Raw genomic sequence first — 16,986 nt, forward strand, 5'->3', positions numbered from 1 at the left:
CGCGAAGCACTCTCTTCTAGTCTACCAAGTTCCAGAAAGTTGTTTGCCTGTTCTCGTAAATTAGCTTAACCAAGTTTTGCGCGGAGGTTCTCAAGTTCAAGGTTTTCGTCTACGTTTGGAGACCGCTTTGAATCAAGAGGGCGGACTGAGCTTTTCAAAACTTGCACTGATTTCAACCCCCGATTTCAAAACTGCACATAATTTTTTGAATTCTGGGAATTCCCAAACAGTGCTGGGTACGAGGCTGCTGGCTACATTGCCTCCTGCTCTTCCACTGAAGAGCTCGGCGTGACCATTCACGGATAGTGCGATACCTCACAAAGATCCTGCAAGGTAGGACAGCCTATGTGAGAGAGACTAAGGGCCCAAAGTTATCCACTGTGCCTCACAGTCCAAGAGAAGATTCAGACACAGACCTTCCATAATCAATTCCACACCTTAAGAACAGATGAACCACGCCGACCATTTTTTTTATTCATTCCCCGCCCATCTGGCTGGGTTTCCCTAGCCACTCTGGGCGGCTTCCAACAGAATATTAAGATACAATAATCTATTAAACATTAAAAGCTTCCCTTAACAGAGCTGCCTTCAGATGTCTTCTAAAAGACTGGTAGTTGCTTTTCTCTTTGACATCTGGTGAGAGGGTGTTCCACAGGGCGGGTGCCACTACCGAGAAGGCCCTCAGTGTCCAGAGACATTTCTACAATGTAGGGAATTTTCCACACATTTCAGAACATGCTGGTCTTTGAAAATGGCAAGGCAACTGGTGTGCAAGAAACTAGGCTTGCTTTGTTGTGTGTGTGTGTGTGTGTGGTTTTTTTTTACTTTGGCCTTCTGTTCTTCCCCCATTTATCTGCTCCATCCATCTGCTGTGAGTTGTCACAGAAGCAGGTGTCAGCCATCTGGGTTAAGGCACTGCTTATAATAATATATATATCTGGTGACAAGCAATGGAAAAGGAGCCTGGAATCTTTCGGGGTGGGGGGAGGTCTGGGAACACACAGCATGGAAGAGAGATTTTACAGTCTATGCATGAACTATGTTGTGCGGCTTGAAGAAGACTCCCATTCAGAAGCAACGGAGCAAATTTCAGTTAAAACTCTAAGACAGGCATGCCCAACAGGTAGATCGTGATCTACCGGTAGATCACTGGACATCTGTGGTAGATCACTGGTAGATCATTGGCTCCCTCCAAAGAAGCTGAACAACTGTGGCTCCCCTTAAAAAAGCTCAACATTTTACCTCGTCCCTGAAAAAACTCAACAACTTTGATCCAAACCCCCTCAAAATGGACCTTCCTCCTTCCTAAAAAATTCTCAACTTTGACCTTAACCCCCAGTTGCCAGTTTTTAACTCTGTGAGTAGATCACAGTCTCTTGGGAGTTGGCCACCCCTGCTCTAAGAGATATGCATTGCTAGCGAATGCCACACTATAGTTCTGAAGAGGTGGGGAAGCTTCCAAATTCCTCACAGCTCCCCTTGTATTGCAACCCAGGTAGGTGGGGCTTGCTGTCAAACCCCGCCTACTTTTGGGAAGAGCCCCGCCCACTCTGACAGGAGGCTCAGTGAACGCCACCCTGCTCTCTCGCTCGGACCAACAGGCCTCATTTACCCATCGACTGCCGCAGAGCAGATTCCCACGCTTAAGCCAAGGGCGCTTGGGGGATTGCTAAATTAATTTTAAGACCCATGCAGGGCTATTGAGAAGATACATGCCATCAGGCTCAGCTGTAAGCTTGTCCCCAGAGGATTTCTTTACGGTTTGGGCAACAGCTTGGAAGTACAAAGGCATGGCTTTCGGGCCATCCCTGCAGCGCTCCACTCAGAGGGAATATGGAACAGGGACACTCAGCGGATACGGAGCTGTTCCTACTTCCCAGGCCTGCCTGCGCCTCACTGCTTCTCTTCAAGACCTACTGCATGGTCCCCTGAGCATATCTACGATTTCCTCTGAAGCAAGGGAGCTTGCTCCCTATTAAGAATTCATGGGTGATAAAACTGGATGATCCAGGCAGTTCTCCCAAACCAGCCTTCTGCCCCCACCTCCAAGTGTTTTGCATTACAACCCCCAGTATCATACAATACAGCCGAGCTTGCTAGGGATGATGGGAGTTGTAGTCCAAAAAAACATAGAGCAGGGTTTCCCATACTTGGCCCTCCAGCTGTTGTTGGACTACAACTCCCACCATCCCTGCCTAGCAGGACCTAGAGGGAGCCAGGTCGGAGAAGGCCATCCTATGTCCTTTGACTGTTTTATTGGCAAAGAAAATCTCAAGCTGTCCAGTTCAAGCCATAAAGTGGACGGGCCAAGAAGCCAGAGCAGGATGACCGCCCTTTAGATCAGGCATCCCCCACACTTCGGCCCTCCAGACGTTTTGGACTACAATTCCCATCATCCCTGACCACTGGTCCTCTTAGCTAGGGATCATGGGAGTTGTAGGCCAAAACATCTGGAGGGCCGCAGTTTGGGGATGCCTGCTTTAGATCGTCATTCCTGCTGTGCCGGGGTTCTAACGCTATCCCACGCATCTTGACACCAGAGCTTGAGAGATGCTCTGATCGCGCCACTCAGCAAACCGTCCTAACGTTAAAAAGGAAAGCAACAGGCAACCTGTTTTGAGGATGAAGATCGGCACAGCGAGGCCCGTCGCACCTTGCGGGTGCTGCACCACGCAACAATCGTGTTTTGGGGGTGCCGAAGCGGGGGAAGCTGTGTTGGCCAGCAATAGCCACGCCCCACTGCAGCCATTCTGGATTAAGCGGCTGGTTACGGGTACATTTTTATCCGCCTATTTCTGTGCATTTCAGAGCAAAAATAAAAATGAGGCAGCTGCAACTGGATACTGCAAATGGCCAGCTGAAGCCATTTAAAGCCATGTGCTGCCCTTTGCCGTTTCATCAAATCCAGCTGTTGCCCAGGCAAGACTCATCCGGACGGGAACATCACTTTTGGACTGGAGAAAGAAAGAAAAAAGTTCCAGAATTCCAGGAACATGGCCCAACGGCCCAATTTTGCGCCAGAACTGCCTCCAAGTCAAAGCCAGAGTAATGGAGGTTCTTCAGGAAACAAACTACGTTGCCTGGAGCCTTCGCCAACCTGGTGCTGGCCAGCTGCTCTGGACGACAATTCCCATCTGTGCAGCCTGGGGCTAAAGGGAGTTGTAATACAGAACAGCTAGACGGCGCCAGGCTGGGCCGAGAGGTTAACAATACAATTTGTGTTAAGGCAGCAAACACCTGAAAGGAGCACTCCCCATTCGCAATGCCATTTCCCCGGCTGGCACAACCGCAGCCCTGATTACCCACATGCAATCCAGTTGCTGGAGTATTGTAAGAATTTAAGAAGAGCCTGCCGCATCAGGCCAATAGCCAGGTAGGAATCTAGTCCTCATTGAGTAGAGGGCTGATTTAAACAGGGACATAGGAAGCTGCATTAACGGCTTAAGAGGAGACTGTTGGATCGGCCAATGGCCCATCTAGTCCGGCCTCCTCTTCTCACAGTGGCCAACCAGATGCCTGTGGGACAAGCCCACAAGCAAGACCTGAGCACAAGAGCAGCTCGCCTCTCCTATGGTTTCCAGAAGCTGTTATTCATGAGAATTACTGCCTCTCCAGTTGTGGCGTCAGGACATGGCTGGTAGTGATCAATTGCCTCCTCCTCCTCCATGAATTTCTCCAGTTGTCTGGAGAACTCCACTGCCTCCTGTGGAAGCGAGTTCCACAGTTTAACTATGTGCTGTGAATTCCCCTTGCAAATTAAACTCACAGAATCCTAGAATTCTAGAGGGACTCCAATGGCCATTTGAAGGCAGCCTGTTTAGGGAAGTTCTTAATATTTAATGCTGTATTGTTTTAATATTCGATTGGGAGCCGCCCAGAGTGGCTGGGGAGACTCAGCCAGATAGGCGGGGTACAAATAATAAACAACTATTATTATTATTATTATTTAGTCCAACCCCTTGCAACGCAGGAATCTCAGCAGGAATCACTTTAGCTATTCCTGCCCAGGCACTCTTGATACCCGGCGATTTGATTGAAGATAGCTCAGTCGGCGGAGCATGATATTCTTCATCTCAGGGTCGTGGGTTTGAGCCCCAATGTTGGACTAGATAACCCCTGTGACCCCCATGATTTTCTACCTAAATGCCGCTCAGGATTTAGGAAGCATGGCCCTGCATTCCCAAAGCCCATTTCACCATAACTAACAGGCTGGTTACAAGTCCCAAACATTCTGGGATAATGCTCTCAAATATAATAGGAGGCTTCCAAGTTAACAAGAATTTTGCTGATCAAATCTTTACCCTGGATTTGAGACGGCTGCCACATGTTGGTGTTAATTTCCAGTAAGGATGGCTTCCTAGCATGCAACTTAGAACGGCCTTCACCAACCTGGCGCCCACGCATGACTGCTGGGAGCCTGCCAGCCCAGCCACAGAGTTCCTACAGTCGATTGAGGGCTTCTGACCTGCTGATGGAAAGTCGTTCAGCTAGGAGACCGAGAAAAGATGACTCCTGTTTCTCTAAACTGCCATCCTTCCCGCGTTATAAATGTGAGCAAGCCGCACTGAAAGGCTTCCTTTGGAGCAAGGCCCTTCGTTCCATTCTGTTCAAGACGGTGAGAGAGACGGGAAGAGCACCTCCGAAAGTGACAAAGGAGATTTAGGTCCCCGCTACTTGCTCTCAGCAGAGGAGGCTTCATCCCAAAATTCTGATTGCTACACTGTGCTTAACCTTTGCAGGAGGAAGTAGCAGCTCTAATTCAAAGTGACTTTTGGGAAGGTGCTTGAAGGATACTCTAGGGCACTCTTAAGATTCCACAAACATGAATTTTTTTACCTTGTCCTGACAGTTGGTGTCCAACTGTCCTAATACAGGAATCTCCCTACTGTTCCACACCCGAAACATACCAACTTGGGTTGTCTCTGCTTTTAACCCCTCTCCTTGTAACCTCTCCAACAGGCATCCCCAAACTGCGGCCCTCCAGATGTTTTGGGACTACAATTCCCATCATCCCTGACCACTGGTCCTGTTAGCTAGGGATCATGGGAGTTGTAGGCCAAAACAGCTAGAGGGCCGCAGTTTGGGGGTGCCTGCTCTACAAGGACAGCTGCATCACCTACAGCAAAGTACTGTATTGGCCTGAAAATAAGCCTCACTCCCCACCCTGGCCAAATTCCGACCCTGAAAAGCTAAACTGCTGCTTAAATTCACGGCCTTACACAAATTGGCTTTTACGATATCGCTGCTGAAACAGACATACGGTAAAACGGAATGGGTGCGAGTGCCTGCAGAATTTTAAGAGAGCAGCTTATGTTCGGTATTGTCTTTTTTCTCCCCCCCCCAAATGAATTTTAAAGGTGTGGCTTATATTTACGTGTGGCTTATATTTGGGCCATTACAGTAATTCGGAAGGACAAGGTTTGGTGGCCTGGCAGACCTGCAGATACCCGAGATGCATAGAGAAAACAAAGCAATGGAATAAAGCGCTGGCGAGGCCACAAAACACAGAAGATTAAAAACACGTCCAAAGTGTGACTTAAAAGCTCCGGGAGCTGAACTGCGCCTAGAGCCCGAATGACTGTCGTCCCACGAGAAAAGCTGCCAGGACTGTTTAGAATTACTTAGTCTGCACCGTGACTAAGTGGAGTGTCTCAGGGGCGGCATTGCTGCCACCTTCTGAAATCAAGGTTGCTGCAGATTTCTGCGGTGGAAAAGGCCGTACTAAAAATAGCTCGTTTCCCACAGTTATGTCCCAGGCGGGAGGGTGGGGAGCAAACGGGATTCCAAGCTTTCATGTGCAGTTAAATGGGGATGAGCTCAGAGGCTGGCGCTGCTTGCAATGAGGATCCTGGAATGAAGTGAGTGAAAACACAAGTTTCAGTTCTCAATCTAGCCCTGTATGCTGTTAGCACGATCAAAGAGAACATTGCTTTTTTAAACAAGTAGCAGAGAACGGTGATTACATGTATACTTGGGAGGAGGCTCGCTTGAGAAGGTGAGATTTGCTCCTGAAGCATTTTGGGAGCCATGTCATTGGCAGTTCCGAGCACAATTCAAAGTGTTGGTGCTGACCTTTAGAGCCCTAAACGGCCTCGGCCCAGTATACCTGAAGGAGCGTCTCCGCCCCCATTGTTCAGCCCGGACACGGAGGTCCAGCACCAAGGGCTTTCAGACGGTTCCCTCCCTGCAAGAAGTGAGGTTACAGGGAACCAGGTAGAGGGCCTTCTCGGTGGTGGCACCTTCCCTGTGGAACACCCTCCTATCAGATGTCAAGGAAATAAACAACTATCTGACTGAAGACATCTGAAGGCAGCCCTGCTTAGGGAAGTTTTTAATGTTTGATGTTTTATTCTGTTTTTAATATTCTGTTGGGAGCCGCCCAGAGTGGCTGGGGAAACCCATCCAGATGGGGCGAGGTATAAATAATAAATTTATTATTATTATTATTATTATTATTATTATTATTATTATTATTGTGCCTTTCTGACGCAGAGCTCAAGGCAGCCTACCAGAGTTCTCCCCTGCTCCCTCTTCCAATCCTTACAAAAATCCTGAGAGGTAGGCTAGGCCGAGAGACGGAGACAGGCCCAAGGTCATCAGGAATTGTGTTGCAGAACCTGGCTCTCCCTAGAGCTGGATTGATGCTCTAACCACGACTGATGCTCTAACCACAAGCTGAGCGGCGTGTGACCAGTCACACTCTAACTGCTATTCTATTTATTGTGCTTGTGAAATACAGCAGCCTAGCCTTTGGGTGGGGGTGATAAAGGACTTTAAAAATTCAGTAATTAGTTCTACGGCCATCTCCGTACAAGATGTTTTATAAGCAAGTTGTTCTCTTCCATCCACTCGAAAAAAAAGGAAAAAGGAAAAAAGTTTCATGGCCCAATTTCTCTTCCAGAATTAAAACTGAACTAAAATTAGCTTCAAATATTAATTAGAACACGACTCTTGGGAAGGGGCCCAAAGAACATTTGTGAGCAAGTCAGGCTGAAACAAAGGCCATTGCCATCCTTTCATGGTGTTTCATTCATGTGTAATAACTGCCCTCTAAACAATTTCCATTTAACATTAGACAGCATTCTTTTCTGCAAAAATCCTGGGTCAGATAAATCGCTCCCATGCCAGTTCCTTTGTGAATCAGCTCGGTTGTGTACTCACAAACACGAACCCCAGAAATACACACAGAGTCGCAGGCCAGCCTCCCCAAGAAATTTCTTTTTCAGGAACGGGAAAATGCCACCGCGGCACCTTATTTTCTGGGAATTGCAACCACCTTCTGGAGGAAAATGCACCAATTCCTCCATAAAGTCCCTATCTAACCACAGCGCAGTTGAACAGGAAGCACACAGGAAGGGCGGAAAGCCCAAACGCTTCCATCAGTTCGACCCAGCCCTGGAAGGAGTTACTTTAGGAGATCTGAAAGCACCAGTCATGAGGCCATGCTGAAATCCTCAGGGGCAGGAATCAGGGGGTTTTCCAGTCCAGGAATCACCCGGCCTTACACCAGGCTGACGACTCAAATTGCTGAGCCAGTCTCATACTTTGACATCCAAGGAAGGTATATTTCCTTTCCATCTCATCTATCAGGTCTTTGGCTAACTGAACAATCTGCCGCCTTTTAAACTGTGCCTGGCGGTGGTGGGTAATTGTATTTTGTTTGTTCCTATATTATATATTTTGCGGTTTTTCTATTGTAAACAGCCCTGTGGTCCTCAAATGAAGGGCAGTACAGTGGTACCTCGGTTTAAGTACACAATTGGTTCCGGAAGTCTGTACTTAAACTGAAGCGTACTTAACCTGAAACGAACTTTCCCATTGAAAGTAATGGAAAGTGGATTAATCCGTTCCAGACGGGTCCGCGGAGTACTCAACCTGAAGCGTACTTAACCTGAAGTATGAGTGTAATTGTTTCTGGAAGTCCGTACTTAACCTGAAGCGTACTTAACCTGAAGCGAACTTTCCCATTGAAAGTAATGGAAAGTGGATTAATCCATTCCAGACGGGTCCGCAGAGTACTTAAACTGAAAGTACTCAAACCGAGGTATGGCTGCATAGAAATTTTTAATAACAACAACAGTCATATCAACTTGTGGGTTTCAATGCTATAGAAATAAAGAGTGTGGGGCCATCAAAACACTCATTCGTAAGATTCCAGCTGATGATGCCCCTATGTGGTTTCTTGCAAATTGTGCAAACCTTTACATGTGCTCTGCCAGGAATCCGTCCCCCCACCCCAGCGCCCTCTGTCAAAACCCACCAAACCAGCCATGACGTTTGCCATTCAATTGCGCACATCACCTCAGGAGAGCATGGCTCATCCTGTGGGACAAACGGACAAGCAAGACCTGAGCACATGAGCAACATTCTCCCCTCCAGTGGTTTCCAGCGACTGGGATCCAGAAGCATTGCTGCTTCCAGCTGGGGAGGCAGAGCAGAGCCTCAATAACCCTCTCCCCCCTCCATGAATTTTCCAAATCCTCTTTTAAAGTCATCCATGTTGGTGCTCATCACTGTCTCCTGGGGGAGCAAGTTCCATCGTTTAGCTCTGTTCTGCCAGCTTTCTTGCGTCTGTCCTGAATCTTCCAACATTCAGCTTCTTTGGGTGCCCACCAGTGTTAGAAACTGGGATAGAAAAAGCTAGGAGCCAAACAGCTTCTGGGAACTAGGTTGTGAGCACCAAGACAGAATGTCTGGTTGCCACAGGGTTTGTGTGCCAAAAGCATTTTTTTATTTATTATTTTGATAATAAAATATGGTATGCCCCGCAGAGGACCTTAAAGTCCATGAATAACCATAGTTTAGAGGTCCCAGGCCCTAAGGAAGTCAGACTATCCTCCATCAAGGCCAGGGCCTTTTCAGTGATGGCTCCCACCTGGTGGAATGCTCTGTCCCATGAGACTAGGGCCCTGCAGGATTTAACCTCCTTCCGCCGGGTCTGTAAAACAGAGCTATTCCGCCTGGCCTTTAATTTGAACTCAGACTGATCTTTTATTTCCCTTCTCTTCCCCCCCCCCCTTTTATGAAGATTACCCGCTCTGGGACCCCACAGCTAATTCTCCCCTGGCCTCCTCGCTGGCCCAAGTAGGTCTAATTTAGCCAGCTCGCCCAGGTGACTATCTAATGTTTATTGGATGGATTTTCTCCAAATTGACTCTTGAACTTGAATTTTATTGTTATTCATGCTTTTACACTGTATTTTATGCTGCTTGTATGTTGTATTACAATTATGTGTTTTAAATTTGTTGTTAGCCGCCCTGAGCCCGGGTTTCTGAACCGGGAAGGGCGCAATGTGTCACTTACGTGAACTGCGTATTAATTCATGCTTATAAATAAATAAATTTTTATTTATAAGCATGAATTAATACGCAATTCACGTAAGTGACACATTGTTAACATCACATTTTTTGCAGAAATTGTTAATACGCGTTTAATTTGGTGCTGACAATAAAACTATTGGTACCACATACTGCAGTTTTCAGAACACTCTTCTCTTTATTGTTAAACTCCTTAACATATTGTCTATCCTTAATACTGTATATACTTGGAGGCTTCAAGGCACATACTTTTCAGCAATCCTTGAGCCAGGCACAAAAATGGCGCCCATACTTTTTGCAGTGCTCGCAAATGGAGAATCCTTAGGTGCAAAATGTGCCTGGCGCCCTGCTAATTTCAAACCCTGATGCCCACAGGTCCACAGCCCCCCCCCACCCTCTGCCCCATTCAGCCTGCAGCCTCCCACCTCAACTCTACTCTTGCCACATGAAGCCAACTGCCCCAGGGTCAGGCCTTTGTGCCATCTCCACAATTTCAGACAGGGGATGTTCCTAGCCCTACCTGGAGATGCCAGGGATTGAACTGGGGGGTCTTCTGCATGAAAAGCCGGTATTCTACCACCCCCCCACACACCTCCTTGCTTAATACACTGTGTGTGGCCCTGTCTTCAACCTGCCCCCCCCCATTAGAAATGAAAATGTGCTGAAATGACAGAGATTTTCAGTCTTCATGAACATTTTCTGACCTCAGGTTCACTCCACTTAAACAGATCCCATCATCATCAATTTATTAGACACATACTGCCCTTCATCACAAGATTGCAGGATAAAATACAAGCTAAAAACACGAGTAAATACTTAAAACAAAAGCAACAAAACAATAACCCCACTTCCCACAGACACATTTAAATGGCTGTAGATGTAGAATATTCATCAGCCCAAGGCCTGGTTGAAGAGGAATGTTTTCGCCTGGCGCCAAAAAAATACTGTATATTCCTGCGTATAAGACTACTTTTTAACCCAGGAAAATCTTCTCAAAAGTCAGGGGTCGTATTATACGGCGGGTCGTATTTTTATACGGCGAGTATATCCCAAACTCTGTATTTAAACTGGGAAAGTTGGGGGTCGTCTTATACGCCCAGCCATCTTATACGCCGGAATATACGGTATATCATGAAGGAAGCAGGCAAACCTCCCTGGGGAGGGCATCCCACCAACAGGGAGCCACTGCAGAAAGGCCCCGTTCTTGTGTTGGCGCCCACCGGACCTCATGTGGAGGAAACAGACAAAGAAGGGCCTCAAAGGATGAATGCAGACTCCAGGTCAGTTTATATGCGGCCAAGTAGTCCTTGAACCATTGCAGTCCTGAGCCATTTAAGGATTTATAAGCCACAACCTGTACTTTGGGCTTGGGTCCGGAAACTAATTGGCAGCCAGTGTAGTCGGACCAGGATCTGTGTAATATGCTCAAACCGTCTTGCCCCAGTGAGCAACCTGGCCGCCGAATTCTGCACCAGCTGAGGCTTCCGAACTGTCTTCAGAGGTAGCCCTATGTATAACGCATTGCGGTAATCCAGCCTAGAGGTTACCAGAGCACAGAACGACAGAAGTTAGACTATCCCTGTGCAGATAGGTGCTCAGCTGGGCCACGAAAATTAGAAGCCCCAGGATGGTACCGTATTCCTCCGGATTCTTAAGGATTATGGAGGGTTCTCTCATGGAGGGGGAGTGGGCAGGAAAATCTCTCGCTCAGTGCTACAGATTTAGCACACCCAATTTAATAAACCAACGACTGTTGCGACTAGAGGTGCTGTGCTCGTTTTCAAGCCCTCCCAAATGCCAGGCTGAATTTTCTACATTCTGCTGGCCCGGGGTTCTCATTTCCTTTGCTTCATTCTGGCTCCCTCCCTATTTCAGCTTGCTTTTGCATGTGCTGTAGATCTCCGCCCACCTTCTCCATTTCCTTCAAGTGCCTGAGGTGAGCTGTCAGAGCGGGGGACTCCACCCCCCATGTAATCAACCAGACAAAAAAAAATGCCTTGGTACTTTGCGGGATTTTTATTCTTTGCAGCAGGGTGGGCAATGGTTGCTTTGTTTGAAACTAAAACTGCTAACTGCCTGAACACCGCCCCCCCCAGGCCTTTTAAAAAGGCAGTTCGACACCTCTGATGTCCAAAATAGCCTCACCATGGGGTTCGCCAACCTGGGAAAGGTAGGAAAAGGAAAACTCTGGTCCTAAACCACCACTGCCTCGCGGATATACTCATTTGTCAGAAAGGCTTTGGGAGGAAACCCTGGGAAGCAGTCTGTATCTGCTGCCTTGCGGGACACGTTCGAGAGAAGAAAAGGCTCGGGAATAGCCTGGAGAAGAGAAGGTTAAGGGGTGATATCGATAGACATGTTCAAATATATGAAAGGATGTCATATGGAGGAGGGAGAAAGATTGTTTTCTGCTGCTCCAGAGAAGCGGACACGGAGCAATGGATTCAAACTACAAGAAAGAAGATTCCACCTAAACATTAGGAAGAAGTTCCTGACAGTAAGAGCTATTTGGCAGTGGAATTTGCTACCAAGGAGTGTGATGGAATCTCCTTCTTTGGAGGTCTTTAAGCAGAGGCTTGACAGGCATATGTCAAGAATGCTTTGATGGTGTTTCCTGCTTGGCAGGGGGTTGGACTGGATGACCCTTGTGGTCTCTTCCAACTCTATGATTCTATGATTCAATGATTCTAACTGTCCCTTGGCTTGTTCACAATGCCATCAGTTAGGGTTCAATCCTGGTATCATATTAGCTAGCTGGGCCGGAGTTCTATACCATTTTAGAAAGAATTTTAGTTCGAGCTCCCTAAATTTGCTTACTTTAATCTCATCTATTCCTTTCATTATCCTTTCGACCTTTGATTCGCTAATTTGTTCTTTTCTCAACTCTGTTCGGCAGTGGAATTTGCTACCAAGGAGTGTGGTGGAGTCTCCTCCTTTGGAGGTCTTTAAGCAGAGGCTTGACAGGCATATGTCAAGAATGCTTTGATGGTGTTTCCTGCTTGGCAGGGGGTTGGACTGGATGGCCCTTGTGGTCTCTTCCAACTCTATGATTCTATGATTCTAAACCCTACACAAATTCGGAGCAGAGTCCCTAAGACAGTGAGATGGCACCTTTTACGCCTCCTTCCGGCAACTCCTGCAGCCAAGCTGGCGCTCAACATCTTGCTCTGTTTTCCTTTGGACCACATCAGCGGGGCTGAGGGAGGGCCTTGTTGTCTGACCTCCAGACACACTGCCCAGGCTTGTGCCCCGGGAAGGTCACTTCGGTGCCACAAGTACAGCAAAAACCATGTGGGAAGAAGCAGTTCTACAGCCGGAGCAGGCGCTGCAACCTTCCAACAGTCTGACTTCACCGCCAAAGGCGCACTCCTCCATTGTCTCCCGAGAAAGACGGGTGCCAAGCTTCAGCCTCTTCTTCAACAACTACGAGCAAGGCTCTTACTCCCCTCCCTTTCAATCACCCCGTGACTCGAGCACCTTCCAGCCTGCAATCGCAAGTCTGCCTACAGTGAAGCCAGACCCTACTGAGCAGCGATACTCCCTATTCCTTGTCCCTATATTCTACCACTACTTATGTTTCCTGGGAGGTGCCTTTCCGACATTTTGCTAAAGGAGGGATGAGAAACTACTTTCAGCCCAAGGTTTTTTTTAAAAAAATAACTTTTATGGGCAACTTTCAGAAGCAAAAATGGGAAAAGCCAAGAGATAAGACTCCAGCCTTTGCACTACATTCCAGCTGTGCAAGAGTCTAGCCCATAGGTAGGCAAACTAAGGCTCAGGGGCCGGATCCGGTCCAATCGCCTTCTAAATCCAGCCCGTGGACGGTCTGGGAATCAGTGTGTTTTTACATGAGTAGAATTTGTCATTTTATTTAAAATGCATCTCTGGGTTATTTGTGGGCCCGCTTGGTGTTTTTTTACATGAGTAGGTGTGTTTTTATTTAAAATGCATCTCTGGGTTATTTGTGGGGCATAGGAATTCGTTCATTTCCCCCCCAAAAAATATAGCCTGGCCCTCCACAAGGTCTGAGGAACAGTGGACCGGCCCCCTGCTGAAAAAGTTTGCTGACCTCCGGTCTAGCCCCATGTGGCACATCCCTCTCCATTCAAGCAAGCAAAAGGCTTTGTCAAGGACCCATTCCAGCTAGGCAAACGCACTCGGTGCAAGGCAGGAGGTGGGGCTGGGTAAAATGGATCGTGGGTTTGGGAGAGGCCCACCAGCTGGACAGAGGAGCTTGGAGAGTGTGCTCTATTCTCTCCTGTCCCACCCGGGACTTCACAAGTTAAAAAGTAAAAAAATAATCCTATTGCACACCCACAAATTCAGAAAGCAGGAGCCTCTCTCAACCATAGTGCACACACATGGGACACAAAGACATATCTCAGTGATGGGCAACCTTTTGAGCTTGGTGTGTCAAAATTCGCCCAAAAACCGAGCATAACTCGGGTGGTGTGTCACTTCGAGAAAAAAACCATAATTTCGTGATTTGGGGGGGGGGCAGAGAACAGAAATAAATGACGAATAATACCTTCACTGGAACCAACATGTAGCACCGACATAGTCTGCCAAAGCACCAAAAAACCCAGCACAGAATGGGTTACAAAATGAACGCTGTTACACCCAATCATAGTCTGCCAAAGTGCCAGAAAAACAACAACACAGAAAGGGTTAAAAAAACCAATCTCTGGCTACCAGCAACAACAACAACAACAAAAGGATCCTGGTTTTAACAGCAGAGATAAGCTGTAGCGGAGACAAGCTGTAGGAGGAGCGGGAGAACAAATGGGGGGAAAACAACAACAACAGCGTGAATGGGCCGATGGGGCGTGTGCCAGCAGTGAGGGCTCTGCGTGTCACCTCTGACACGCGTGTCATAGGTTCACCATTACTGACATATCTCATGCACCTGTACTTGCCAGGCCAGAGCAAAAATGTTGCTGAATACCCAGAGGTCAGCCTGATCCGAGTACCAGATGGAATTTACTCCAAGGCAGATAGAGAGATAGAGGCTCAGCTCATGGCTCAAACACAACCAGTAATTCTATTCCAAGACTACGCTTCCCATTAAGTTTTCCAGAGGGGGTTTCTTTAAGAAAATGAAAGGCTGCGTGACTAACACAACTTGTTCTTAAGCGACCTAGGGTTCAGGGGTGAGGTGGCCAAGTTTGCTGAAGGCACCAGATTATTTGGGATTCAAAAAAAAACCAACCCAGTGTGATGAAGAGCTCTAAAAGAATATTTCTGAAAACGAGTGACTGGTAAGCAATAAAGTAGCAGATGTGGTTTTCTGCAAGCGGGTGCAGACTGATGCATATTAGGACAAATAAACAGTACGGTACATAAATCCTCACTTCTGGTGGGGTCCAAGCTGGCAGTGGCTGATCAGGAAAAGTTTCTGGCAATAGCACAATGAAAACGTCATCCAACTGTGAAAGAGGGTGAACTTCGTGCCAGGGATCATTAGGAAAGGGACCGAAAGCCAAAGTGTCAAAAATCTTTCGGCTTTTATATAACTCTGTGATGCAATTGCACCAGAAATATTGTGTGCAGTTCAGGACACCACCCTTCAAAATAAAAATATACAGTATTGCTGAGTTGAAAAGGATGAAGGAAAGGGCAACAAAAGAGATCCGGGGGGGTCAGATCAACGCATCTGCGAGGAACAGTCACAATGATTTGGGCAATAGAGGAGATAGAAGTCTCTCCGCTGCTCCCCCCCCAAAAATCCCTGCTTCATATAATTCTAGAAACTGAGTGTTGGGAGACACTGGAAAGACTTCTTCACAATCACATACCTTCAGCTATGGAATTTGCTTCCACAAGGAGTGGTTTCACCAGGCTGAACAGCTTTTAAATGGGATTAGATAAATTCATGGAGAACAGTACCAGTCACAATGGCAGTGTCCTAAATGTATATTGAGATGCGCCAGGTCTCTAAGGACCAGTCACTGGGGAACAACAAAAGAGAGCTACAGCCCTCATGTCCTGAATATGAGCTTCCTACAGTGAACTGGTTCAGCCTTGTGGGACTAGGCAGACCTTCAGCCTGATCCAGAAACTACCGTAGGAGCTCTCTCCTTAAGTCATCAGCTCATTGAATATGTTAGAACAGAGCAGGCTGCTAAGGAGCAAAGGAATTCATCGCACAGCAAGCAAAAACAAAATATTCAACAACTGATGAGGCTGGTCTGGCACAGATCGTCTTCCCCTCCACTGCCAAATATTACCTGGTGGCAGCAGAATCACAAGACCTCCCCAAGGCAAAGATTTCACAAGGTGCCAAACGGAAGCCTTTTGGGTTTGACAACACTCCCCACCCCACCCCAATACTTGCCACCTATGAAATACTGAGAGAGGGCGGGATGGAAAGGAAGACTGCAAATGTAAAACTCTCCAGCAATTGGAGGGGAAGAGGGCGAGGAGCAGAAGGTTATCACGATTCATATCATCTAAATATTTCAAACGTAATATTCCCCCCTGTCCAATTATTGCCAGCTATGAAATATTTGAAGTGGGTGGGGTGGAAAGGAGTCCTGCAAATGAAGAACTATTTGGCAATTGGGAGGGGGTGGGGCAGGGAGTAGAAAAACATTAAACACCTTCTTTATTATTGGCATACTGTATGTGAAATGTGAGGTGTGGGGAGGGGGAGGGAAATCCTGAGGATCGACCTCTGATAAAATTGAGGAGAGAGAAATAACAAAAGCAGGACTGCAATTCGATCACGATTTCTTTCTTTCTTTCTTTAAATAATCTCCCCCCCCCCCACCTGCCAAGTTCTTACAAGTTGTGCAACAACCCCAACTCCCATTCTTATTTGGGGTGATCTGGTTTTAAAAAGAAAAAGTGGGGATAACAGGATATGATCTTCAATTTGATCTTGTTTTATTTAAGTAAAGAATCTGCACCCGGCAATTATTATGGGTTGTGTGAATACCGCCTCCACTCCAATTCTTATGGGGTTGGGTATTCTGGTAAAAAAGGGGGGGCAACAGGACTTCAATTTGATCTTGGTTTATTTAATTAAAGCCTCCCCACCCCAATTGTTATGGGTTGTGTGAATACACCCCCACTCCAGTTCTTATGGGGGAAAATCAGCCCCCCAACTCCCCTACCTGCCCCCCAAGTGTTCTGCCCCTCCCCCACCCTCCCTCCCCAGGCGCCGCCCTCATCGAAGCCCCGCCCCCTCTCCCCCCGGGCGCCCCCGCCCTCCTCGCCTCACCTTTTTGCCCCTCTTGCCTTCCTCCTCCATGTCTCAGGCGGGGCCCGGAGGCATCTCCCCGCCCGGGCCGCGCGCTCCCTTCACTGCGCCGCCATCGCCGCACCCGGAAGAGCAGGAGCCTCAAACGGAGCGAAAGGCGCCGCCGCCGCCGCCGCGGCAACAACTTTTCAATCCTGCCGCCATCTTGGGCGTCGGCGTTCCCGGCGTGCCTTGCGCGAGCGCTCGCCTTCATTCAGGCTTCGCCGAGAGGCGCCCAACGGCTCGGCGCGGGAGGACTGACGTCAGTCCTCCGAAAAGGAGGAGCGGAGAGGGAGAGGCGGGAGAGAGAGAGAGGGGCTCGGTTGCCCAAAGGGGTAGGGGGAAATGTATGAGTTCCGCTCTGCCCTCAGTTCCGGTTCTGATGAGGGTGGTCAAGGAAGGTGGAAGAAAGCAGGAGTCGATCTCAGT

At 47.9% G+C, this 16,986-nt stretch overlaps 1 protein-coding gene across 1 annotated transcript in view; it reads right to left on the minus strand.

Annotated features, from left to right (window-relative positions):
• CCM2 (CCM2 scaffold protein) overlaps positions 1 to 16,830 on the minus strand; it is a 43,937-nt gene extending 27,107 nt beyond the window's left edge. Inside the window, exon 1 of the mRNA XM_035129421.3 lies at positions 16,540 to 16,830. Within this exon, the coding sequence (XP_034985312.1) occupies positions 16,540 to 16,569 (30 nt within the window). The 5' untranslated portion in view covers positions 16,570 to 16,830. The remainder of the gene's footprint in view (positions 1 to 16,539) is intronic.
• Positions 16,831 to 16,986: the final 156 nt, after the last annotated feature.

This window comes from Zootoca vivipara, chromosome 11 (assembly GCF_965207765.1).
Source record: "Zootoca vivipara chromosome 11, rZooViv2.hap1.1, whole genome shotgun sequence".
Classification (NCBI taxonomy): Eukaryota; Metazoa; Chordata; class Lepidosauria; order Squamata; family Lacertidae; genus Zootoca; species Zootoca vivipara.